This window comes from Vicia villosa, linkage group LG3 (genome assembly GCF_029867415.1).
Source record: "Vicia villosa cultivar HV-30 ecotype Madison, WI linkage group LG3, Vvil1.0, whole genome shotgun sequence".
NCBI lineage: Eukaryota > Viridiplantae > Streptophyta > Magnoliopsida > Fabales > Fabaceae > Vicia > Vicia villosa.
In genome coordinates, this window is record NC_081182.1 from 56,004,863 (window position 1) to 56,031,665 (window position 26,803).

Sequence of the window (26,803 nt, forward strand, 5' to 3'; positions counted from 1 at the left end):
GGTACTTGCGTAATAACCACTAACAAAGACGTACAATTGATTTTCCTCGCTCTTCCTCGTTTCCTCCCCTTGGCCATTCTTTCTTAATGCCTTATAATTTCACTTTTTTTTTTAATGAAATTCAACAAAAATGACCAAATTAACTAACTAAACTATTTTAAAGAAATTTAAAAAAAGTAGAATCTTAAATTAAATTAAAGAAAAAAAATAAATTAAACTTTTTTACAAGAACTTCTTTTTCTATATTATAGATGACAAGTAATATAATATTGGATATAATTTTTCAATATAAAGAGACAATGAGACAGACATGTCCACCTCAACCCCATCCTCCTTGACACATCAAGCAAAAGCTTTTACTTCACGCTGACACTAACCCCAAAACCCACCTTCTTCAACTTTTTTCTTCGCTACTTCAATTTTTCACCTAGCTAAAATCTTTCACTACAAATTCAACAATTCTTCAACCATTTCCCAAGCAATGTATCTATCATCCGAAAAGCCTCGTCCAATCGATTTCTACAAGGAAGAATCACGCGACATGATGATGGAAGTAGTAACCACCACCGATCTCCAACCGCCGCAGCTCCACCTCCAACAACAACAACCGCCGCAAATGATCCTCGGCGCGGAGAGCAGCGGCGAGGACCCGGAGATGGAGATCAAAGCCCCCAAGAAACGGGCCGAGACTTGGGTACAAGACGAGACGCGGAGTCTCATTGGTCTACGACGCGAGATGGATTCGCTTTTCAACACTTCGAAGTCGAATAAGCATCTTTGGGAACAGATTTCGGCGAAAATGAGGGAAAAGGGTTTCGATCGGTCGCCGACTATGTGTACCGATAAATGGAGGAATCTCTTGAAGGAGTTTAAGAAAGCTAAGCATCATGATAGAGGGGGGAGTGGGTCTGGGAAAATGTCGTGTTATAAGGAGATTGATGAGATCTTGAGAGATAGGAATAAGTGTACTCAGTATAAGAGTCCTACGCCTAGTTCTAAAGTTGAAGCTTCTTACATGCAGTTTTCTGATAAAGGTAAATTGATTATGACTTTCTTCAATTGGATGTTGTAGTGATGATTTTTGATTTGATGCTATATTTGGATAATTGGATATGTTTTTGATTCATATGCAATCATGCCTATTTGGGTACAATTTGTTGTGGTTTAATTTTGATGCACTGTTTCATAAAGTTTTTTTATACTGTTGATCTAACTTTTTTTAGATAGATATTATGTCAGTCAATCTTATAGTTGAGCATTTTTAAGAAATGGAGTGAACCCCAAGTTTGTACCCAAAATTGGTGGCAGACAAGTGTGCTTACTGGTATGGCAATATGGCATCTTGTCTGTATTGAAGTCGGCGGCCAGTTTGTTTAATGTTCTAGTGGAAGGATGCTGAAAAGTAACAAGTGACCCACCGGATTTTAAAACAAGCTCTTGATACTATGTTAAGAGTTCTGGTTGAGGATTGACTCCATTTATAAACACATGTTCGTGCCATATATTGTCGATGTGGAACTTTTAAGAAAATTTTTACAAACAGGCTAGAAGTGAATATTTTAGAATGTAGAAATTTATTCCAGTCCCTAAAATCTCTGAATGTAGGTCATGTTAGTTCCTCACGTCGGATCTGTTAAGGACTGATATGGTCGGTACATAGGGTTTTTAGGGACTAAAGTGATTTGTATGCACTTTGGGATCAATGTGTCGCCTTTATGAATTTTGTACTGGTGAGTTTGGGACCAACGTGCAGCCTTTTTGAATTTTGTACTGGCAAATTTACAGACATACTCTTAAACAATGTGATAATAGTAGTACTCATACTATTTTGCAAAATGCATGTTTAGCGATAGTGTGTAAAAGCTTTTGAATTGCGAGGGCATCAAACTTAAATCTGACAGGTTAATTAAAACACTTGACTTCTGGCACAGATTCATAGACAGTTCATGTAAAGAAGTTGTGTATGTAGCATTACTTAAACCAAAATAGTCGGCAGTCTACCAATTATAACAGATTTGGTCCAAAAAGAAGGGCTTATTTGGTATCTTTTTGAAACATTATGGCTTGGAATATTAGGTTTGGCTTCTTGTGTTGCGAAGTGGATATAATACGATAAAATGCCCAACCGCTAAAACCTAACTATTCTTTTCATAACTAATTGCCCAATCGACAACATTTTCCGAAGTCCAACAAATCCAGCCCCAAAAGTTGTGCATCTTGGTTAAAATTGCTGATCTGAAGGAGTAAAAAACTGTATATCTTATGAAGTTTGTTTGGAAATCAAATTTATATATTTGTTTATCTACTCTTAATTAATGAGTGATCCTCGGTCCATATCAATTGATATTAGGCTTTATAGCTGTGTTATTCTTCCCTATGCTTATGATTTTTGATATATGAGTATAAATCACTGCAATTTGGAAATTCTCAAGGGACTTAACTCCTATCTTATTGAATAATCACACCCAACCCAAGTGAATCCATGGTTGTTTTTCTCTGGTTGTCATTACTGAGTCATGACATTTGGATGTTTGTCCAGTTACAATTTCTCTCAGTTTGACTTTAAGAACAGTTATTTGACTCATTATGTTACTGTATACTATAGGTATTGATGATGCCAACATTTCTTTTGGGCCAGTCGAAGGTATGTCTTTGAAGTCAGCATTTTTATTTTCTACCCTATTATTGTTCACTCATGTTGTTTCCTATGATTATTTCATATTCCGCAGCTCATGAATCATGTAGGATTTTGATGCCTTGTGGCAATTTGGTTTGATTCTAGTTCTAGACTGCTGTACTGGCAAATCATAACAACTAGTGTATATTAAAATCTGCTGTATTGAACTAGTGTGTATTAAAATCTGTTAACATTTCTATATACTATTTTTCTATACTATTTTTCTTATAAAATGAGTGGGGCAAATATTGAAATGTTACTTTGGAGAGTCTATTGACGTGAGAATTCAAATGCTGTGCTCTATAGGAATGTTCTGGTTATTGTATTTTATTAGGAATTCACTCGGTTCATGAGTGGCCGGTTATTAGAGGATACATCTCCTGCTGCTCTCTAAAGCTTGTTGTGCAGTCTCCCTATCCCATACATCCTCGTGTATTTAACACCTAAAATCTAGGAAACTAACTAACTGAAAAGTCAGATAGAATAGTCTATCAGCTGTCTATTTCTAACAAGATATCAAGTAACCAACCTTAAATCAGTGGTCTATTTCTAACAAGATATCAAGTAACTATTCTAACTAACTTTTCAGTTAACTAGTTAACTAGTTTCCCTGAACAATAGGTTTGCATTAATGTTCAACCCTAAGCTCCTATTTTGTTTTACCTTAATTGTGGATGTAATCACGGAACACATCCAAGAGCTAGCACCGAGATGCATACTTTTTACAGATGATATTGTCCTATTTAGAGAGTCAAAGGAGGATTTGAATGAGAGGTTGGTGACTTGGAGACAAGCTTTAGAAACACATGGTTTTCGCTTAAGTAGAAGTAAGTCGAAGTATATGGAATGTAAGTCCATAGAGGTAATAGTTGGAAACCATATCAGCCCCCAAGTCACACGGTTTGAATATCTTGGGTCCGTAATACAAAATGATAGAGAAATAGAAGAGGATGTAAATCATTGAATTCAAGCTGGGTGGTTGAAACAAATAAGGGTTTCAGGGGTTCTATGTGATGCAAAGGAACCACTCAAGTTGAAGGGGAAATTTTATTGAACTGCGGTAAGACTTGCGATGTTGTACATGACAAAATGTTAGGCGGTTAAGAATCAATACGAGAATAAAGACAGTGTAGCAGAGATGAGGATGTTGCATTGGATGTATGGTAAGACTAAACAAAATAAGATTAGAAATGAAAATATTAAAGAGAGTATCGGGATAACACCTATAGTAGAGAAGATGATGGAAAATAAATTTATGTGGTTTGAGCATGTAAAGAGAAGACCTATAGATTCTGTGGTAATGAGAGTAGATCAGATGGAGAGAAGTCAAACAATTAGGGGGAGAGGAAGACCTAGAAAGACCATAAGAGAAGTTATTAATAAAGATAACGAGGTTAACGATTTGGATAGAAGCATGGTCTTGGATAGAACATTATGGTGCAAGTTGATCCATGTAACCGACCCACTTAGTGGGATAAGACTTTGTTGTTGTTGTTGTTGTTAGTTTCCCAGATGTTAGGGCTTAGGTACACAAGGAGATATACCATAAGGAGAGTGCACAGTATCTCTAGTTAGCAGCAGTACATGTACTTCTCTATTAATGGTAGTTATTACTTCAAATAGTGGAAAAAGTTTTGTTGCTACTTGTTGCATACTATGATGCATAGGTACCCGGTGCGGGTACTGGTACCGGTATGAGATACGGCATTTTAAAAAAAATCAAGGTACGGGTACGTTAATTAAAAATAAGAGTTTTCTATAAAATATATGAATAGATAACAAAATTATTAGGAATCATGACAAAATATTACTTTAAAAGCTATAAAAAATAAAAAATAATGTTAAGATATAATAATAAAGAAATTAAAATACATCAATATAGTATATTGATATTTGAGAAAACTACAAATTTCACTCAAAATTGAATAATGAGAAAAAATGAAGTACCACGAGTACGGTACGTATACCCGTTACGGGTGCGTACCCGGTACCGGTACGTCACCATTTTAGAGGTACCCATGCTTCAGAAACTTGCATGTCATTCATCAGTTTCTCTCAATTAAAAAGCCCAGTTGTAGTTACTCATAAGGTAAGTATTGTTCATATAGTGGGAGGAAGTATTCATACCCCTTTATATTTCTTACCATTGACTAGTTTTATAAATTCAAATGTATTTTTTCTTTGCTGCATTTTAATGGTCAAAACCAGTATTTAATAGTTTTTTTTTTTTTTTTTTTATCATTTTGGAAACGAAAAATGAATTCACCAATTCAGGAAAGGGGTTGTATTTAAAAGGATTTAGATATATGTGGGCGATATCATTTAGATGTTCATGCATTCATTCTCTCCAAAGTAATAGTTGTCCCTTTACGTTTCTCATCGTTCTTGAATACTTGGCTATTAGCTTCTGGGAGACCAACACTCAATCTTGAAAGAAGTTTGGATCATGATGGACACCCTCTTGCCATTGCTGCAGCTGATGTTGCAGCAAGTGGAGTCCCTCCTTGGAATTGGAGAGAAACTCCTGGAAATGGTAAGCTATGCAAGGGACTAGTTTGTCATTATTTTCTTTAGGTTAATTGCTTTCTTATTTCTGTTATTGATTCTTCTTATTATGGCAGGTGGGGAAAGTCAGTCTTGTTGTGGAAGGGTTATATCAGTCAAATGGGGCGATTATACAAGACGAATAGGTATTGATGGCACTCCAGAAGCCATCAAGGAGGCAATTAGGGCTGCTTTTAGGTTGAGAACTAAACGTGCATTTTGGTTGGAGGATGAGGAACAGATTATCAGAAGTATTGACCGGGACATGCCTATAGGAAATTACACTCTTCATCTTGATGAAGGTTAGTCTCAGTTTATTCTCTTAGCTAGCTCGGGCAAGTTAAATGGTTTTATTTAATTTTTGTGGCCTAGGAGCTTTAGTATTATTTTGAAGTCCACTTGTTTAAGGGGATAAACTGTATTTCCCCCAAACATATTGAGTATGTGCACAGTTATTGTTAACATAGCACTAAATTATCATTGCAGGAATGGCCATTAAAGTATGCCTATATGATGAGTCTGACCATATCCCTGTGCATACTGTGCATACTGAAGAGAAGATATTTTATACAGAAGATGATTACCGTGATTTTCTGGCACGCCGTGCTTGGACATGCCTTCGAGAATTTGATGGTTATAGAAATATTGACAATATGGATGATCTTCGACCTGGTGCCATATACCGAGGGGTGAGTTGAGGGCAGGTGCATGGTATGATTAATCTTCAGCTATTTGCATATTAAATGTCCTAGAGAATTGGAGGGAACTGTTTTGATCTCTGACTATATATATGTGCAGCACTAACCTGAAGCTGTATTTATTTAGTTTGATAAAGCTGTTTATAATCATATACTATTATAATAGGAGAATGAAAGAATCCCAATGCCCTCTGTAAATATGGATTGTCAGTGAGAAAAAAATACAGCTGTTTTACTTCTATGCAAGTTCTCTATTGATTTTGCGGACTAATATTCGTTAAAAAAATGTGACTGGCCACACCTTTAATGGAATCTCATATTTCAAGCACTTTCTAAATCTACAAAGTTCGAATTCGATACCTTGCCTTAAGTGATCGGGATCAATTCAACCCGAACTAATTTAATGTTGGTAAAGCTAGAACCGTCTGAACCTTCACCAACGTAAATTTTAATCAGAGGATCATAGTGCTAAAAATTCTATTCGGAAAACTTGCATTGGAGGCAAGATGTGATAGGATCCAAATTCTTTGCAGTAAAGTTTTGTTGCAATAATAAATTTCGATCATTGATTTGTTTCAACTTTGTAATCGGACTAATGGAAGTTGTAAATGTGTCACTCAGTTACAAGTGAAATCCACATCAAGAAAGAGATGGATCTTTTTTTAGGAAATGGAGAGCAGGGTGGGAGTTCAGACTAGGTCAGACCTTTTTTTTCAAATAGAAAAGGCTTAGGCTTTTTAAAAATTCTATTTAGTTTAAAAAGTTAGGTCACAAGCCATACAAAAAGTCTTTTAAGCCTAGTAGGCTGATCTATTTAAATATATATGAATAATTTAATTATTATTATAATATTATATTCATATTTTGAATTAAAATACGATAATCAAGCTTAGTCATTTTGATGAATGGATGAAAATTAACTACAAAAACTTTATAAACAATGCGATAAGTTGTTTTCTTAAGTTCTCTCAAACACATAGTATCAAAAAATTTATGTTAATAGGTAAACTTGAATTAGTCAATGCAAATAAACATTTAGTCCTATTGATCTTTTAACTTGTTAGTCTATTTAAACATTAGTTAAGTTTCTTATTTACAAATGCTCAAATAAAATAAGCTTTTATGTAGGCTCTTAGGGCAAACACACTTTTGAAAAGGTCAGACTTAAGCCTAAAAATATTTTTGACAGGTCAGACTCAGGCTTGATAAAGTCTAACTCGGTCCAACCTATTCTCTTTGATGGAAAGGATCACTGCTCCTATCCATCCTATGTCCGCAAATTTTCCCGGATAAAAGTCCTTCTCCGATACTGAAAATAACAAACCAAAAACTAGATTATAGCTGGAAGATGAGAACTCAGAATAAGATAGAAATAGATCAAAAATATGCCTTTTTATCATATATGCTTTTGATGCTGAAAATAACAAAACAACAAAAACTAGATTATAGCTGGAAGATGAGAACTCAGAATAAGATAGAAATAGATCTAAAATATGCTTTTTATCATATATGCTTTTGCTACTATATCTCGCTTCTTTTTAAGAGAAAGAAATACATATACTATGCTGTTTGTTTTTGCGCCAATAAAAATGTGACTTAAGACTTGTATGTTCTTTTTGTGAGAAAAAAAAAGGAAATTTCTTTCTCCACTCTTGGGATTCTTAGGTATCATGTGCACTTTTAAAAATATCCCTCTGTTTTCGGAGATATATCTTCGGACGCACCTTTTTTTTACTCAACGTCAAATTTTTTTTGAGCTACATTTACGGAATATGTCCGTATGCATATTTACGGAAGAAATCCAGAAACATAATATCAGAAAATCAATATTTCAACAATAAAATCAACATTCATAAAATAAAATCGGCATTACATTAATGATTTCAATAGAAAATTAAATATTACATTTCAATAGCCCGATGGATCTTGCACATTTCTAAGATTTGCTCGACCGTTCTTCGTACCGTTGCTACCAACTCGAGCGAGATTTTCACTTCGAAATCAAAATACGTTCGTCACATCGCTAAAATATCCTCTCGGTTCTTGAGCTCAAAGTTGTTGTAAACGATGTTCCCTTCATTGTCAACTGAAGGTGAACGATACTCGAACTTCACAACCTTTCGTTTGTCTCCGTAAGATAGGCGATATTGGATTTCATCAATGATATCGTCGAGTGAGGTGTAATCGTTGAGTTTGAACGTCCGTCCCAGTGTTTTGCCATTATAGTAGGAGACACTTGCGGCATACCAACGGATGTTGATATCATATTGAGATATTTTTGTGTTTGTGTGAAAGACAACATAAGAAATTCCAAATTTATAAAAAACCTAGTGAATATGGACCAACCATTTTCTGTCACACTTCTTTTTGTATACATATCCACGGAAATACCCCATATTTATTGGTTTCAGAGATATCTCTACGCAACATTCCCTAGAATTGCAAACTTAAGAACCTTCCATAGATACATATCCGAAACTTTCGCTATTACATTTTTAAACCAAAACAAAATAATATAGAAAGTGAGTATATTGCAATGTTAAAAAGCGAGTATATTGCAATGTTAAAAAGCGAGTATATTGCATTTCAAAAATTCAAAACGAATCAAAACAAGTGTCGCCGGCTAAATCTATTGGTGGTTCCCTCTTGAACTTTCCAACATTAGATTCCTTTTCAATGTTGTTCAATCTTTCGAATTCGTGCATCCTTTGAACAAAATGATCCGACCACGTCAAGACATTTGCAATTGAATGAGCCGCCCATGTTAGAACATAATTTAGTTCTAATCACATTTCAATGTTTTGATGATAACAAACAAATAAATTTTGTATAAGCAAACATGGTACTCTAATTCTATATTGTTGATTTCAGAAGATGTACCAGCACAATCATAACTTGGAATAAATATAAAGCTGGATAAATGGAAAAGACACTCAAGGAGTCAAGGCAACTTTTGATACTGCACCAAATCACAAAGGAATACGCTTACAACAGAAGATCACAAAGGAATACGCTTACAACAGAAGATTACAAAGGAATACTCTTACAACAGAAGTTGAAATACAAGCCGAAACAGAAGATCACGAAGATTGATTCAAAATAAAATCGTTAAAGACATAATCATTAGCAAAATGGATGCAACACTCCAAAAGCGAAACTTCCAAGGTTGATTGAAGAAGCTATCCACATGCAAATCCTTGGACAAAACAAAAGCAAAGACATCACACAAACCATTTAATGCTGCATACAAGTGTTGAAGATAACGGTAAAATTTTTTAAAGCTATATATACTCATGATCGTTTGAAGAAATTATAAGACAACGAGTGAAAAAGAAGAAAACAAGAAAGAACACACAAGAATACTGCAACTCTGAAATATCATCAAGTGTGAAGAAAAACTCTCTGAAGCAAAACTCTCATATCCATATTTTGGGTTCATCATTTTGTACTTAATCTTAGTGAAATATCACAATTGTGATTATAGCTTTCTAGAAGCAACACTATACACTGTCATCAGAAGTTACGTGGTAACTAAGTCCTTGAGAGACCAGTTGGGTCAGAAGTCTCAAGAAGTCTAGAACTAGTTGAGTCTTAGAAGTTGGTTAGTCACAAACAGTTGGTTTGTGCAGGGTGGTTAGTCACCAGCAGTTTGGCTCGTGCATTGTATTATGAGTCACGACAGTTGGTCGTGCAAGTGTAATCAGGTTCTGATTATAGTGGATTAAAACCTCTATTGAGAGGCAAATCACCTTGTTGAGGGTGGACTGGAGGCAGCCTTATTGAGAAGGTGAACCAGGATAAAAATAACTGTGTTCTGTCTATCTTTCCTTTATCAAGTTTTTAAAGAACCACTTATTCAACCCCCACCCCTTCTAAGTGTTTTCTCAACCTTCAATTGGCATCAGAGCGCCTGGTTCTAGGTGCAAACACTTAACCGTGTCAGAAAAAGATCCAGAAGGAAAACACTATGACGAATGATTTAAACAACAATGGCTACACAAAACCTCCTGTGTTCGATGGAGAGAATTTTGAATATTGGAAAGATTGGATAGAAAGCTTCTTTCTAGGACAAGATCCTGATCTATGGGATATTGTGGTAGATGGTTACAATCATCCAGAAGACGCAGGTGAAAAGATAGCAAGGAAGAACGTGACTGATAAACAAAAGAAGGAATTCAAAAGTCATCACAAAGCCAGAACTATCTTACTAAGTGCTATCTCACTGGCAGAATATGAGAAAATCACCAACAGAGATACAACACATACTATATTTGAGTCACTCAAGATGACTCATGAAAGCAATGCTCAAGTCAAAGAAACAAAAGCTCTGGCCTTAATCCAGAAGTATAAAGCCTTCAAGATGGAAGAGGAGGAGACTATTTAAGCCATATTCTCAAGATTTCAGACCTTAACTCTTGGTCTAAGAGTTTTAAACAAAGGATACACCAAAGCTGATCATGTAAAGAAAATTATCAGAGGTCTACCAAGAAGGCGGTTTCACATACACTGGTTGAGAAGGCGGTTTCACATACACTGGAGGCAATGACATGATATTCTACTTCAGTGGAGCTGCGAGAGACTGTGGGTTGCTTCTTCGAGTTCTAAGAGATTAACAATTGACCAAGGTAAATGCAAAAGCCGGTGATGGATTTACGGGTGTCTGGACATGTAGCCCAGTCCGAATCAGATAAATCTTTGAGTTGAAGAGGTGAGTTTCTTGGGAAGAAAAGTCCTTAAGCAGGATTATTCTTAAGGTATCGAAGAACACTGAGGGCAGAGTTATAATGAATGTCGGTAGGAAGGATCATATGTTGACTGGGTTGTTGAATAGAGTACGAAATGTCGAACTTGGTGTTAAGCAAGTAAATGAGCTGGCCCACAAGGAATATGTAGGAAGTGGGATTTTGTAAAGGTATGCCTTCATTTGTTTTTAGTTTTGTATCTCTTGTCATTGGTGTTGAGGCAGGTTTGCAACCTAGCAATCCTGCTGTTAAGAGGAAGCCCAATGTGTATTTTCTTTGACATATGTTGATACCTAATGAGCTTTGAGCAATTTCCAGAATAAGAAAGTACTTCAGGGTGCCAAGTTCTTTGATGTGAAATTTGTTGTGTAAGGTGGTTTAAATTTTATTGATGATGTTCATATTGTTACATACAAGGATAATATCATCAACATAAATCAATAAGGTTGTGAAATTTCATTGGATTTATGGATGAATAACGAGTGATCAGTAGCACATTGTTTGAAGTTATTTGATAAAAGAACTTTAGAAAGTATTCCCAACCATTGCCTTCTATACTGTTTTAATCCATAAATTGATTTTGATCACTTACACACTTGGTTTGGATAAGAGGGATTTATGACTTTGGGTAATGACATATATACCTCTTCATCCAAATCCCCATGGAGGAATGCGTTATGTACATCAAGCTGGAAAAGATGAAGATTTAAGGAAGAAGCTAAAGCTAAAAGTAATCTTACAATGATTAATTTTGCAGTAGGGGAATAAGCGTCAACAAAATTTATACCTTCAACTTGTGTAAATCCTTGAGCAACTAACCTGACATTGTGTCTTTCAATAGAGCCATCTGAATTAAACTTAGTCTTGTATAACCATTTACAACCTATCGCTTTCTTACGTGGTGGCAAAGATGTGAATGTCCATGTATTGTTTTTGGTGAGAGCTTGTATTTCATCATTCATGGCTTTGATCCATTAAGGATGAGTATAAGCTATCTTGTAAGTTGTAGGGTCATTGTTAGTAGTGATAGTAAAAATAAAAGTTAAGAAAGCAGGGGAAATTTGATTATAAGCAATATATTTAGAAATGTCATAAATAGGGGAACTGTGAGAAGCATTACAGAAAAAATCTTTTAGGTAGGCAGGGGTAGATTTGGTCGTGGTAGACAGTCTGGTGTTGGGTTGGTTTGTAGGGTTGGGTAAAGTATCAACACTTGTTGTTGTAATAGGCTCGGGGTGTTAGGCATGATGAGTATGAAGATGGTCAGGTGTGGGTGCTGCCTCTTGAGGACTGGTATGAGTAGGGCTTGTGTGAATAGGAGTGGAAGTGATAGCATGATCTAGTGTAGCATGAGAATGTGTTGGTTGAGTCAATGGGTTCTTTCTCAAGGGCAATAAGGAAGTCAAATATGCAGGGTTCTTGGGTAGCATTATCTGGTTGTTGGGTATTGACAGGAGTGTGTTCTGCTAAATGTTGTATTGGATTAGTATTGGTGTATGGGAAAATGGTTTCATAGAAGTAACAATTTTGAGATATTATTAGTTGTCTAATGTGGAGATCAAATAGGAGGTGTCCTTTTGTGCCATTTGGAAATCCTAAGAAGATGCACTTGGTAGCTTTAGGATCTAATTTGTCTCTCTCCCTAGTTATGGTGGAAGCATAGCTCAAGCATCCAAAGGTTTTGAGGTGTGTGTATGATGGAGGTTATTTGAACAACATAGCAAAAGGGGTTTTGTTGTGAGTAATAAGTCTGCATAACCTGTTAATAATGTAAGTAGCATGGAACAAATCAAAAGAACAAAAAAATTTGGGCAAATTAGCTTGAAAAAGTAAAGATCTAGTAACATTTAATAGGTTCTATGCTTTCTTTCGACAGTTGAATTCTGTTGAGGTGTCTCAATACAGCTTCTTTGCTGCAAAATGCCGAAAGAAGCATAATATTCAGGCATAATGAATTCAACACTATTGTCACTTCTAATGGTCTTAATGCTGCAAGCAAATTGATTTTGACAATAAATTATAAATTTTTTTATACGAGTTCTTGTTTCAGATTTAGTATGTAGCAAAAAAGTCCAAATGTAGCAATTGTAGTCATCAACTATGGTAAGAAAGTATTGAAAACCATCTAGTGAATGTGTGGAGATAGGCCCCCATATACCCATATGTACAAATTCAAAACAATGAGAAGTAGTAGATTGATTAATAAGGAAGGGGAGTCTGCATTGTTTAGCTAAGTGACAAACATGGCAAGCAAAATTTTTATTAAATTTTATAACAGAAATTTTTTGAGACATTTGTTTGAGAACATCATTAGAAGGATGGCCCAATCGATGATGCCATAGGTCTAAAGGGGTGTGGGAACTAGAGGTATGTAAACTAACAGAATTACACGGAGTATCGGTATTGTTATTACAGGCAGGTTGATGCGTAGCTTCTTGTTGAAAAATATAGAGGTTTTTATGAGGGATCACGTGTCAAATCCTATTCTTGGTAGACACATCTTGTATAAAACAGGAGTTGTGTGAAAAGGAAATGCTAAAGTTAGAGTTGTTGCACAATTTTGATATGGATATAAGGCTGAAAGCAAACTCAGGAATGTAGAAGACATTGTGAAGTTTAATAAATTTATCAAGAACTATAGTGCTAGAGAAATTAGCAGTTATGGATTTTCCATTAAGGAGAAAGATATTGATAGGGGGAATAATGTGAATGCTATGAAAACATTGAATGTGAGGACAAACATGGTCAAAAGCGCCGGAGTCAAGAATCCACATGGTGGGAGAGTTAAGATCACTACCTGTTTTGACCATATTTGAGATTATGTGAGGATCCTTTGTTGTCGTTGAGTTAGTCTTTGTGTAATTGTTGTCCTTCTTAGATTTTTGCAGAAGTTGAAGCAGATGTTGGTAGTTTTATTTTGAAATTATGCCATCCTTCTCTGATTGTTGACGGGGCTTGGATTCAGAGGTCGTTTTAGGGTTTTTGTTGCGATAACCTGGGGGAAATCCATGCTTGAAATACATATTTCCACGGTGTGATTTTTTTATGACAATTTGTGAAGACTATGGAGCTCTTAGGATTGCCACGTCCTTTGCCACGATTGTTATAAGGATTATTGTTGGCATAAAGGATAACAGGTGTGGTTATGGTGACTTCTTGTTGAGCAATCATGGAGTAAACTCGACTAATGATAGGAATGGGATCGAGCAACAATATATGGGTTCAGATGTTATGATACATATCATTCAAACCTTTGAGAAAATAAGTAACATACTCCATCTGTTTATATTGACGCACAACTTTAGATAAATCGTAGGTGCAGGGGATTGTGCAGCAACAAATAGGTGTTGGTTGACGATCTTCAAGTTCATCCCAGAGAATCTTGGTGTCAGTGAAGTATTGGGATAAAGATCTATCACCTTGTTTGATGGAGTGAAGATTACGGAGGAGATCCGAAAAACATAAATGGTTTCCCTTTGTAAATCTTTCTTGAAGATCTGTCCAAAGATTAAACGCAGAATTAAAGCATATGGTATTCTGCGCAACATGTGGCGATAAAGTGCGATTGATCCGTGAAATCACCACGGTGTTCGCACGTTCCTAGACATCAAAATTCAGATCTGTAGCAAAAGTTCGTTGTAAAGAACCGTTGATGAATCCAATCTTGTTCTTGGAGGTGAGGACGCGTCGCATTATTTGCTCCAATTGTGATAATTGTTGTCGTCCAATGGTGGTGCGACGAGGATGGCACCGATATTTTTCCCGGGATGGACATAGAAAAAGATTCTTGGATTTAAGGTAGGATCAGTGGTGAATGGTGATTTGGGTGGGTCTTTCTTGGGAGAGTTTTCGGTGTCGGATTGATCAGATGCCATGGATGACAGTGGGATGATTATGCGAAGGTGATGAATTTGCAGTGAAAGGAAGGAAAATGCTCAGGGAAGAAGATGATGGGCGGGAAAGCGGAATGGATGAAAAGATTTGAAAGAATAGATTTAGCGTCTCTTGATACTATATTACAGGCCATAAATAGAAATGGGCCGAAATAAAAATTGATCGATTATAGTGTAAATCAACTTACAATATACAACGTGAGGACCTTTTTTTATAGAATAAGAATGCGCCTCAACCATGCAAATCTAATTAGGTCCAGTAACAAATCAAAGTCCAAAAAAGGAAAACAAGAAAAAACATAAAAGTATCTAAAAGAGGAAAGAAATGGTTAATGATTTAATATGTCTAACTATCACTTTTTATAGTTGTTTGATGAGTTAGATTTTACGTGACCTTATCTTTTTTTTATTCAATAAATTTTTTTTATTAAAAAAATAGCTCTCTCTCCTCACTTTTGATAAAAAATTATCTCTTCTCTTTTCCTCAATTAAACCTCCTTTCCTCAATTAAACCTAATAGATGCTTAGTAACAAAATTAAATATCTATTCTTGTTTCAATTGCTAAGCCTAAAATGATTTACTTTTTATGATCACTTTTTAAAGCTTTCACTCAAACTAATTCACTAATTCATGTTTCAATTGCAAGCCTCTTGAGGATTTGCTTTTTATGATCTCTAATGGGGCACTATTCACTAATTCATATCGGTTTCTAAGGACCAAATTAAATATTTACTCGTGTTTCAATTGCAAACCTTGAGGGTTTTGTTTTTATGATCTTTAAAACTGGAATGATGTCCATCACATTTACTGGCATTTGATAATTCAATATAACCGCGAGTGGTGAGTTCAAGGATTAGGAAATTTCTCGAGAATAAGTCACTAGAATTAAACAATAGCAAAAGAAAAAAGATTTGAAATACATACTCGGAATGATTACAACTATGAGTACAAACCAACCATAATTGTTATAAGAATAGGGAATTTTTTTGACATCCCTATTACATGTCAATTCTCTGTGCCAGAAGGCAAACAATACAAAAGTCGCGCGATTAATACATATTGACATCCCCACATACACATATCTAACAATGTGAATAGAAAATTCACAATAGAAACAACAAATCACTTCATTTGAAAAAAGCACACAAACAGAACAACATGACAATATCACTTCGCTTTACTGCTCATCCCATTCGTCATTCTTGTATGATACAAGTGTGTCAACCTTGTGAATCTGCATAACCAAAAACAAGTGTTACTGATAGCCAAATTTACCAAAGCATATAGCTTGTCACTAGATAATTAACAAAAATGGTAAACCCAAAACTCACCTTAGTATCAAATGAATGCAATTTCACCATTTGCGGATTTTCAATCAGCTTTGGATCACTCTCAACCCAAGTGAATGGAACTGCCACGTCCGTGTCAGTATACGCTAGCACATCAAAAACACCTGAAACAAAATAGCCAAGCTCAATTAGAAGACAATATATAATAAACAATACAATAATGAAGAGGATCAAGAACAGCTCTTGCTCCCGATAATTGGTGCAGCTTACAAGGTTCATCCAGGCATGGCAAATAGGTGATACTAGAAGCAATCTGCCTCATAATGGCCTGTATCTCTCTCATGATTTCCTTGTCACTCTTCTCCCTCGACACGCCCTTCTCAACAACTTCGTTATCTGTCTCAATGCTGAAGTTCCACCTTTCAAGAACTTCACCAGTAGCCTTGCTCATTATAACAAGCACAATCCTCTGTAACTTGCCAGCTTCAAGCCATTCTTTGATTCAAAATTCAAACAGTTCAACCATCAGCAACAATCCATAACAACATCATAAAAAAACCACTAACTCTAAAATTTGAATAGATATTGAAAATACAAAAAAGCATAAAATTTCAATTTTTGTACTGAATTGAACAAATTAGGGTTCTTGGTTACCAGAAAGCTGAGCAGTTAAATTAGTTATAAAAGATTTAACACCCTCATCTTCGGTAAGCAACATCGGAAGGCCATATTTTTTCACCTTCACAAACGTTTCTTCTGGATAAACACCTCGATTGTAAAGGATACTGAAGTTCACAGTAAAATCAAAAACACGTTAATCAACAACATCACAAAATTTCAAATCACATGGCAGGAATGCATGATAAAGAGGACCAAACAAACCTGTTAGCAGCATATCCTGATGATTGAAAATAGCAAAAAAAAAAAAAAAAAAAAATTAGAAGAAAAAAAGTAAAATCAGTGATAAATAATGGAAAATACAAAAAAATATAGAAATGAAAGAAATTGGAGAAAAATGGAGTAATACCGAAGAACTCGCTAACGATGGCTGCAGAACCACGGAGAGTGATTATGTCTTTGGTGACTGTTTTAGCGGCCATGGTAGGGTTTGAGAAATTAGAGTGTGATTAGCGATTTTTAACGAAAAACGAATACGTTGACGAGATTCGATTTAGGGATTGCGATGATCGAGTAGAAGAGTGAGAAGTCTGAACTGGTTTGGGAAAAAAAAGGATAATATATTAGAGATTGGAGTGGAATGGAAAGAAACTTGTAGGGGAAGAACTCTAACGGCTATTTCTGTTTTTTTTTTTTTTGGGATTTTCATTAGGATTTTGGGTTTTTTTAGTTTGTTATTATTTTGAATTTGCTTATTTAACGGTCAGGATTCGGAATCGCCTTTTTGCGATTGACTGTAAGCTTGAGACTTGAGTGCATGTGCACGTGCGATTCCTTGTGGACACGTGTTTATGTGGATTTTTTAATGAATTTTTTTGGGGAATATAGTATGACTATTTCTCAATCCACCCCATGGTTATCTTACCCACCATGCAAAATTCCAATTTTACCCTCAACTTCCGTAGATGCACATCCGAAATAGGGGTGGAAATAGGCTAGGCTAGGCTAGGCTTTAGAAGGCCTGAGCCTGGCCTACGATAAACTTAAAAGGCCTAAGCCTGGCCTACGGCCTATCATAGGCTCAGTTTTCTGGCCTGGCCTGGCCTTTTTAAAAGCCTGGCCTGGCCTGAAAGCCTATTTAAAAAGTCTGTCTCTCATTAAAGTTTTCAATTAATCTATATAACTTAAGAAGTCTTGTAGGTCATATATAAGTGAACCTATTTAGCATTTGTTATTTATATATATATATATATATATATATATATGGTAGCCTATTTAGTTTTTTTTAATATATATACATACATGAACCAACTTATTTAATATATTTCTAATATATATAAAAATATAGGTCGGCCTATAAGGCTTCATAGGCTTTTATAATAGCCTAAGCCTGGCCTATTTAATAAAGTAGGCTTTTTAAAAAAGCCTAAGCCTGGTCTCTTTATTAAATAGGCTTGGCCTGGCCTAGGCCTATGTAGGCTAGGCCGTAGGCCCCTGTAGGCCGGCCTGGCCTATTCCCACCCCTAATCCGGAAGCACTCCATATTTTTTTTAAAAATTGATTCCTTCTGTAGATGCATCTACAAAAGCGTATAAAACACAGTTAATTTCACCTTATATTCAGTTTAGCAATACTTCCGTAGATGCATCTACGGAAGCATCCAATGTTTTTGGAACAAAGGTACTTCCGTAGATCCATTTACGGAACAGTCTGCTATTTTTTAAATTTTTTTGAATGTATTGTAGATCACCCAATGTTTTCTTGTTGCTTTATTGTTCATAAATATACACCACTAAATTCTAATAAAAGATAACATCTAATATAAATAATGAAAGTCAAAATATCGAGTACATCATCAAATACATAAAAAAATATATAAATACATCATCTAATATAACTACTGAGTATGCCGGGTGTCATCCTACGTACCATCCACTCCGAGTCCACCAAGATCTCTGTTGGCTCTACCCCTAGCATCAAGTGTCCCATGGGTCCTGACACGATATCGACGGTATATAAATGCACTCTCTGCCAGCCTGATCATATCATCCAGCACACGCCTAGAAGCAGTCCCCTAAGAGAATAAACCCTCTGCAATGGCTCTGATGCCCATGTCAGCTATCTGACGACACAAAGATAGAAGATCCTGAGTGTGGTCCAACTGAGCCTGATGCGTACGGAGAACCTCCTTGTGGGCTGGTCTGGGCAGACCTCCCTCTGCAGCTGGAAGCATGTATGGGTGTGAGACTATGTAGTACCAAGTGATGTACCCCTCGACACAGCTTCAGTCGTGCTCTGATCTCGTCGCTTGTGCCTCCTCAGGGACCAGGTGATGCTCCTAGTCTACAAAGACCTCCTCTAACTGCATGCGGGTCACGGCGATAGGAGCTGAGACAGTAGGATCACGGGGTAACGTCTGCTCATATCCAAACTGACGCATGACGCGCTCCGAAAGATAGCTTACAATATTGGTCGAGCTGGCGGTCAACCATCCAAAATACAGAGTTATCTGGTCAAACGGAACTGTCTCCCGATGCTCATCATAACAGCAATATCTGATGTCCTCCACGGCCATGCGGTCAAGACCGCTCCTATAGGGATCTGACACCTGGTCCCCTCTACGGGGGGTGAAAGCACTGGCACGCGGCATGACCTCTGTGTACTCCTCTACCTCTCCCCAGCCAATAATGTCTGGGAAATGCTGTAGTATTCAACCTTGAAAAAAAACACGGTTATTTTAAAGTACTATCTAAAAAATATTAAAAAAAAACTATAAAAGTATAAGATTGTTACCACCAATAGAGTACAGCTGCCCGCAACTGTCCTTGCCTTCCACAGGCATCCCTCTCAAAGTCTGTGGTAACTGTATGCTAGTACAGCCGCTCCCCAGTTGTACTCATGGATACGTGCTATATCTGATAAGTACGTCAGGTAGACGACGTCTGTGTACGTCGAGCTCGTGTCCACAAAGAGATGAGTGCCTATCAAATATAGGAAGTAGCATCTCAGCGCCCACTCTATGTGTGTATCCTGCTCCAACTCGTCTCCCTCAGCCTGGTGTACCGCAGTGAGCTCCGCATCATACCGTCTCTACAGGAAGCTAAACCAGAAGGGCGTCATCGGGATCAACCCCCAGCTCAACAATCAACATCTCCTGGGCCTTCGTCATCCTACCGTGACGAAAGAGGGTACCCCTGATAGGAAGATGAAATAGGCATGCCACATCATCAAGGGTGATGGTAATATCACCGTGGGGTAGATGAAATGAGGATGTCTCAGGATGCCATTTCTCTGCAAAGGCCGCAAGCATACCATTATGTATAGTATGGTAGCCGACATACAGAGGTCCTTCATGCCTGAAGCTGCCAATACCTCCTGAAACCATGGCTCGTCAGGCTGCGAGATCTTTAATCTTCCATCCCATATACGCCTAGTTACATGATCGTCATACCCTGTCAAAAGGGACGCGTCTATAGGACCCCCATGGTACCATCTAGGCTCTGGCACCGACTCATCCTCGTGCCCCTGCGGAGGTGGCACAACAGATCCTGCATCACCCGTCACTGGCACATGCACAAGAGTAGAAGTATTTCCAAGACGACGTCTCTGGGGGTGGCATATGTGAGGAACCCTCAGCATCATCCTGGGGCCTCCGTGAAGTAGTAGTGGACGGGGAAGGTCCCTCAACTGGGACAGGTGTAGAATGCCCGGCTGTAGCGGGTGTATGAACTAAAACAGCAGCTGAGATCCCCTCAACTGGGACAAATGTCGAATGCCCGGCTGTAGCGGGTGTATCAGGTGGAACAACAGCTCCATCAGTCACCTGAGATATAACATGCGCCAGTTCGCGACGCACAGATGCGTGCTGCGCAGTCCTCCCATATATATCTCTATCTGGCCCGTGAGTCATAATGTCTGCATAGGTAACCGTACATGAACAATGAAATATAAAGAAACAAGAAATTAAAAATAAAAATACTCTTTTCGTAGATGCACCTACCGAAGTATGTTAGTTTCAAAAACCTTGAGTGCTTCCGTAGATGGACCTACAGAAGCATGCTAGTTGTCAAATAAATTGGGTGCTTCCGTAGATGGATCTACGGAAATCCCCAACGCCATCTCTTCCGTAGATGGATCTACGAAAGCAACTAAAACTCAGAAATGCAACAATGGCGTCTGAGTCAGTCCAGCCACTACAAACTCTATTTTTGGTGACTTTATCGTCCGTTTAAATCGTCAAATAAACCCTACATTGTCTCTAAACATTATTGCTAAACCTATCAATTCATTTCTACTCCTAAATATCACATTCTAATTCATTTTCAAAACTACTCTAAATTAACTAAAAATTCGAAAAACTTACCTATTAAAATATCGCTTTAAACTTGAAAGAGATTTGAAGTTGATGTTGACAATGTAGTCGAACTTGATATCACTTTTGAGGTAGGGGATAAATAGTTTGGGGTTGAGAGAGTATGAGGAGAGTTTGAGTTTGAGTTTGAGTTTGAAATGAAGAGAATGAGGGAGGGGAAGGGTCTGGCACGAGTTATAACACCAAACTTTTCCATAGATCCACCTAAGGAAGACTTCCGTAGATGCATCTACGGAACAAAGCAACGTTAAACAAAAAAAAAGGTGCTTCCGGAGATGCATCTACGGAAGCACGAGGGAAAAATGGTCAATTCGATGGTGCGTAAGAAGGGTATGGGGTTGGTTGAAAAATTCTCTACATTTATATAAGCTCATTTTTCATAAAAGTATTAAAGCCGTTTGTACCTCGTAAAGTAAAATGTTAAAAATTGCAATAATATCTAACATGAAATGCATATTCAAACTTGCGATAGATTCAAACTTTATTAGAGCATCAATGGATTGCCATAAATTTAAATCAAAATTTGGGCTGGGAATGTAGATGGTGACTGGAAAGTTTTTTTGGATAACGACTTGCCATAGTTTATGGAATTGGCATAATAAAAAGCTTCATGATGATAGATTTGTTAGACCGATAATTCAATGAACCAAGTGTACATGATGCTGTAGAATTATCATAATGCGGAACTAGCAGCAAACACATCTACTCAGCTATATCGAGAATTGACTCAAATCAATTGGGAGCCACCAGCTATGGGGTGGATTAAGCTCAATACTGATGGAGCTTGTAGCAATATTGGTAGCGTCAAATATGAAAGTATAGTTAGAAATTACGAAGGAATCTGGCTTGGTGACTTTGCGAAAAAGTCGGCGACTGTTCTACCTTCATAGCATAATTATGGGGGTTACTTGAAGGACTGAAACTAGTAAAATCCATGAGAATTGAAGTTGTTGATATTAATCTTAATTCTCAAATATTAGTGGATGATATCAATACAAAGGACAATAATTGCCTCATGAGAAAGAACTTATAGATGCAGATTAGAGCTCTTATATCGCAAGATTGGCCTGTCCAAATGAAACATGTGTATAGGGAAGCCAATTATTGTGTTGATGCTCTAACTAAGAGAGGAATTAATCTTCAAATTAATCTTCGTGAAGTTATGTGTATCTTTGATGTTTGTCCTGCTTTCATGTCCCATTTACTAGAGAATGACCGCGTTGAATTCTTTGTTTCTCGGTTGATACCAATGTAGTGTTCTTTTTATTGGGCTTTAAGCCCTTTTTTTTTCAAACTTACGTTAGATATGTTGGTGATTTTAGTATCATCAATGCATTTTGGTAGTAATGTGATTTACTATAGGCCAATGCAATTATGCGTTAAGTTTGAAACGAGTTAGGGTAGTGCGGAGTGCACGCTCGTCGAGTCAAACGCGTAATTGAATATGAATAATAGAAACGGGCATAACGTTTCGTTTGAATAGTTGCACCCGTTCCCAACGGACATAACGATTCGTTTGAATAGTTGCACCCGTTCCAACAGACATAACTGTTTTCCGAAAAGGTGTGTCTGTTCGTTTCTATTATTGGTCTCCTATATAAGGAGTCTTTTGGTCTCGATTTGATATACGAAATTACAGACTTCCTCTCTACATTCTGATATGTTCTCTATTTTCAGAAACAGATTGTTCTTCGAGAATTATTCCCGCAAAGATTTCGTGAACCCAGACAAGAATAGGGTCGAAATACTTTGTTCGGAAAGTGAACGAACACGATTCTTGAAGATATGCAGGATTATCACACCTATATCTAACAAACGAACAAAGTATTTTTTCTGATAATCATGGCTGGAGGAGGAAGCACCGTCAAGGAGATGACTAAAAGTTTCGGAAAATTGGACAAGTTTCAAGGACAATTTACATATGATGAACACACGAAAAATATGAATTCAGGTACGTTTTTACTGTTTATTATAGAAATTAGAACACTGTGAAAATCATGATATCAAGATCCAAAACATAAAATTTTGCTAACAGTTGATATCAGAGCAAGGTTATAGATATTATGATTTTCCGAAATTAATTGATAATAGTGCTTTAATAACCTATCATATAAAGTGTATTGTTACGGTATTACAAATTTCATGTTTCTCATGAACGTGTATGCACAGCGAGAAATGCATGAACGATTGTGCGGTAATGGCAAATGGAAATATTTTGTAATAACATGTTTGAAACAGTACATTACTATCTAATTACATGTGTGAACGATTGAGCCGTTTCAAAAACAAATGACTTGCATATAATAATTTCATGGTTATGTTGTTACTGAAATTACTGTTATCGATCAATATTCTAATAAAATTATTATAATATTTATTTCATGTATTAGAAAATTCTATGATATAGGATACAGATTTACTTGTTAGTTTTTTTTTAATAACGAATGGTTAGAACATGAATTGCAATAATACAAAACTTTAAAATGCTTATTAGTTACTGCTTCAAAAAAAAGTGTGATTTCTTTTATTTAATATAATTGATTGTACGATGTTGCAAGTCTCCTAGCATTCATTATGTCCTAATTTTTTTTGCAATGCTTCAAGATATTGAATGTGTTTGAAAATAATTTCAAAATTTAAATAGACATATTCATAATAAATATGAATAAGTATATCGGTAAATGATAAATTGAAATTAAAAAATTTTGAAATTTTAAAATATGGATTTGTTGATTACCAAAGTAGTCAAATCTATTGAAATTTATATCTTTAAAATTTTGATGAGGTTGTTTTGTCTAATGGTTTCATTCTAAACCAAGCTGACAAATGTGTATATAGCAAATTTGATACATCCAGTAAAGGAGTTTTCATTTGTCTATATGCTGATGACATGTTGATCTTTGGCACCGACCAAAATCAAGTTGATAAAAAAAAAGAATTTCTTGTCATCAAAGTTCTCCATGAAAGATATGGGAGAAGCGGACGTTATTCTTGGTATTAAGATTAAACGGGAGAATAAGGGGATTGTAATTACGCAATCTCATTACATTGAGAAAATACTCAAGAAGTTCAATTATGAAAATTGTTCTCCAGTAAGTACTCCCATGGATCCAGGAGAAAAGCTTATGCCAAATACAGGTAAACCTGTGGATCAACTCGAATACTCAAGAGCTATAGGCTCTTTGATGTATGCTATGATTAGCACTAGACCGGATATTGCTTATGCGATTGGAAAGTTGAGCAGATTTACTAGTAATCCTAGTAGACATCATTGGCATGCGATAACTAGGGTATTCAAGTACTTGAAGGGTACTATGAATTATTGATTGTCATATATGGGATTTCCTTCGTTGTTAGAGGGTTATTCGGATGCTAGTTGGATAAATAATGTTGAAGATTCATCCTCTACAAGTGGATGAGTGTTCTTGCTTGGGGGAGGTGCCATCTCTTGGGCTTCCAAGAAGCAAACATGTATAACTAGTTCCACAATGGAATCTGAGTTTGTAGCATTAGCTGCTGCTGGTAAAGAAGAAGAATGGCTAAGGAACTTGGTATATGAGATTCCGATATGGCCTAAACCGATATCACCAATTTCTATCCGTTGTGATAGTAGTGCCACACTGGCTAAAGCATATAGTCAAATATACAATGGAAAGTCTAGACATTTGGGTATTAGACATAGTATGATTAGGGAATTAATCATGAATGGGGTGATATCTATTGAGTTTGTTCGGTCGCAACAAAACTTAGCTGACCACTTGACGAAGGGGTTAGCAAGAGACTTAGTGAAGAAGTCGGTAATTGGGATGGGATTAAAGTCCATTTAAATCTATTAGTTATGGTATACCCAATTCCCTTCTAATACAACGTTAGAAGCAGAATTCAATGTGGAAAGATCATAGTTAAAGATTGGAGCAATTGTATTTATCTTCCCAAGGTATATGCTCAGACCTGCAAGTGATGGCTAGGTTGAAGTATATCTTCTTAATGGTTCTTTTGAAAAATTGCAAATGCAGGTGCAAGATTAAAAGGATCACCTATGTGAGCATGAAGTTTTGCCTCTTCAAGAAGCTTGGACTTGGCTTCCTATATGCTTATTAATGGATAAGGACACATGGCTTGTAAAGTGTCAAGTATGAATAGTAGAGTATTGTAAGAAACATATGTGTACTATATCTTTAGATATTCAAATGGATTGACGGGTTCAATCATTATGATACCCCGATTTTCGAATATTTGGAATGTGTATTTGTACTAAGATGAAAATTCAATCGTAAGACATTTTCTTCTATGCATTTGTTTGATCGTTATACCTGTAAAGTAAATCAAGGATTATACTAAAATGGGGGGAGTTTGTTGGTGATTTTAGTATCATCAATGCATTTTGGTAGTAATGTGATTTACTATAGGCCAATGCAATTATGCGTTAAGTTTGAAACGAGTTAGGATAGTGCGGAGTGCACGCTCGTCGAGCCAAACGCGTAATTGAATATGAATAATAGAAACGGGCATAACGTTTCGTTTGAATAGTTGCACCCGTTCCCAACGGACATAACGATTCGTTTGAATAGTTGCACCCGTTCCAACAGACATAACTGTTTTCCGAAAAGGTGTGTCTGTTCGTTTCTATTATTGGTCTCCTATATAAGGAGTCTTTTGGTCTCGATTTGATATACGAAATTACAGACTTCCTCTCTACATTCTGATATGTTCTCTATTATCGGAAACAGATTGTTCTTCGAGAATTATTCCCGCAAAGATTTCGTGAACCCAGACAAGAATAGGGTCGAAATACTTTGTTCGGAAAGTGAACGAACACGATTCTTGAAGATATGCAGGATTATCACACCTATATCTAACAAGATATATATTAAAACTTGTTGAAAAAAATAATATTAGCAAAGTTTTTGTCTAACTAAACCAATCTGTCCAATTAAATACTCTATTAATCGAGGATGCGTGTGCTTTCATTTTAGAGCATCACAATGGAGCACACCACGCTCCCTCTTATTTTCACCTTATATATATATATATATATATATATATATATATATATATATATATATATAGAGAGAGAGAGAGAGAGAGAGAGAGAGATGTGATATCAAATGACACCAATGTGTCAAACTTAATAACATGACACTTCTGACAACTTTTCTCCTATACCCGTATACTAAAATCCACCGTTGGATTGAAATTTATTATCATATTGATCATGTCTATAAAATTTATCACTAATCATAAATTATCCGACATGTCAATGAGATGCATAAAAACTAACATCTTACAAAACTTCATGAAAACAATTAATTTTGATCATTCTTTTTAATTTATCAAATGATTTTTGATTGAGGTAAAATTTTACAGCTGTGATATATATGATAATAGCTTTCAATCCAACGGTGAATATATATATATATATATATATATATATATATATATATATATATATATATATATATATATATATATATATATATATATATATATATATATATATATAAAGTAAGGTCATTCGAGGCGGTTTTAATTGTTTTTCCTATTTAAGTCTTATTATGAGTCATGCTCAAATATTCTTCTTATTCATACTTGCATAATTTTGTCTCTCTTAGACATTAATTGGAGCGTTGAAGTGCTAACTTTATATATACTTTCTTCGTTGATCCTTGGAGACATCAACGACCACACCTAAAGCCTTTACACGATGGTCATCTTCTACACTTAATACATTCTCCATTTCAATAAGGTATAGTGACGTCGTATGTGAGAATCATCTTCTGATTCTCATAATTTTTAATCAATTTTCTATGATCTTTTCCATTGTAACACCTCAGCTGTTTCAGTTAACCGATCCAGTCACTAATTAATCTTTTCACAACGACTTTCTATTGCCTTCTCCAGTCGTAGGATCCAAAATAACTCAATCAACCGCTCATTGCAACACCATTCTAGTTCCTAATGTTCGATCA

The 26,803-nt window shown here is 36.2% G+C and overlaps 3 protein-coding genes across 3 annotated transcripts; 1 reads left to right on the forward strand and 2 right to left on the reverse strand.

Annotated features, from left to right (window-relative positions):
* Window positions 1-302: 302 nt before the first annotated feature.
* LOC131661507 (trihelix transcription factor GT-4-like) lies at window positions 303-6,517 on the forward strand. Its single transcript, XM_058931072.1, has 5 exons — window positions 303-1,034; window positions 2,606-2,644; window positions 5,082-5,210; window positions 5,299-5,523; window positions 5,708-6,517. Exons 1-5 carry the CDS (start codon window positions 482-484, stop codon window positions 5,917-5,919), a joined length of 1,158 nt encoding a protein of 385 aa, XP_058787055.1. The 5' UTR covers window positions 303-481; the 3' UTR covers window positions 5,920-6,517.
* Window positions 6,518-11,098: 4,581 nt separating this feature from the next.
* Window positions 11,099-11,623, reverse strand: LOC131658101 (uncharacterized mitochondrial protein AtMg00820-like). Its single transcript, XM_058927435.1, has 2 exons — window positions 11,306-11,623; window positions 11,099-11,218 (listed from the first exon to the last, which is right to left on the reverse strand). The coding sequence occupies exons 1-2, from the start codon at window positions 11,621-11,623 to the stop codon at window positions 11,099-11,101; spliced, it is 438 nt and encodes a 145-aa protein (XP_058783418.1).
* A 3,793-nt stretch (window positions 11,624-15,416) lies between these two features.
* LOC131655801 (mitotic spindle checkpoint protein MAD2) lies at window positions 15,417-17,153 on the reverse strand. The gene is made up of 6 exons (XM_058925609.1): window positions 16,872-17,153; window positions 16,727-16,742; window positions 16,499-16,629; window positions 16,115-16,339; window positions 15,887-16,008; window positions 15,417-15,789 (listed from the first exon to the last, which is right to left on the reverse strand). Exons 1-6 carry the CDS (start codon window positions 16,942-16,944, stop codon window positions 15,733-15,735), a joined length of 624 nt encoding a protein of 207 aa, XP_058781592.1. The 5' UTR covers window positions 16,945-17,153; the 3' UTR covers window positions 15,417-15,732.
* Between the last annotated feature and the right edge of the window lie 9,650 nt (window positions 17,154-26,803).

Coding starts and splice junctions, on each gene's coding strand:
- LOC131661507 (XM_058931072.1), top strand. CDS start 482: ATGTATCTATCATCCGAAAAGCCTCGTCCAATCGATTTCTACAAGGAA. Junction 1,035..2,605: donor CATGCAGTTTTCTGATAAAG/GTAAATTGATTA, acceptor TGTATACTATAG/GTATTGATGATGCCAACATT. Junction 2,645..5,081: donor TTCTTTTGGGCCAGTCGAAG/GTATGTCTTTGA, acceptor CTTGGCTATTAG/CTTCTGGGAGACCAACACTC.
- LOC131658101 (XM_058927435.1), bottom strand. CDS start 11,623: ATGAATGATGAAATACAAGCTCTCACCAAAAACAATACATGGACATTC. Junction 11,219..11,305: donor ATGGGGATTTGGATGAAGAG/GTATATATGTCA, acceptor GGATTAAAACAG/TATAGAAGGCAATGGTTGGG.
- LOC131655801 (XM_058925609.1), bottom strand. CDS start 16,944: ATGGCCGCTAAAACAGTCACCAAAGACATAATCACTCTCCGTGGTTCT. Junction 16,009..16,114: donor GCCATGCCTGGATGAACCTT/GTAAGCTGCACC, acceptor ATTTTGTTTCAG/GTGTTTTTGATGTGCTAGCG. Junction 15,790..15,886: donor TGCATTCATTTGATACTAAG/GTGAGTTTTGGG, acceptor TTGGTTATGCAG/ATTCACAAGGTTGACACACT.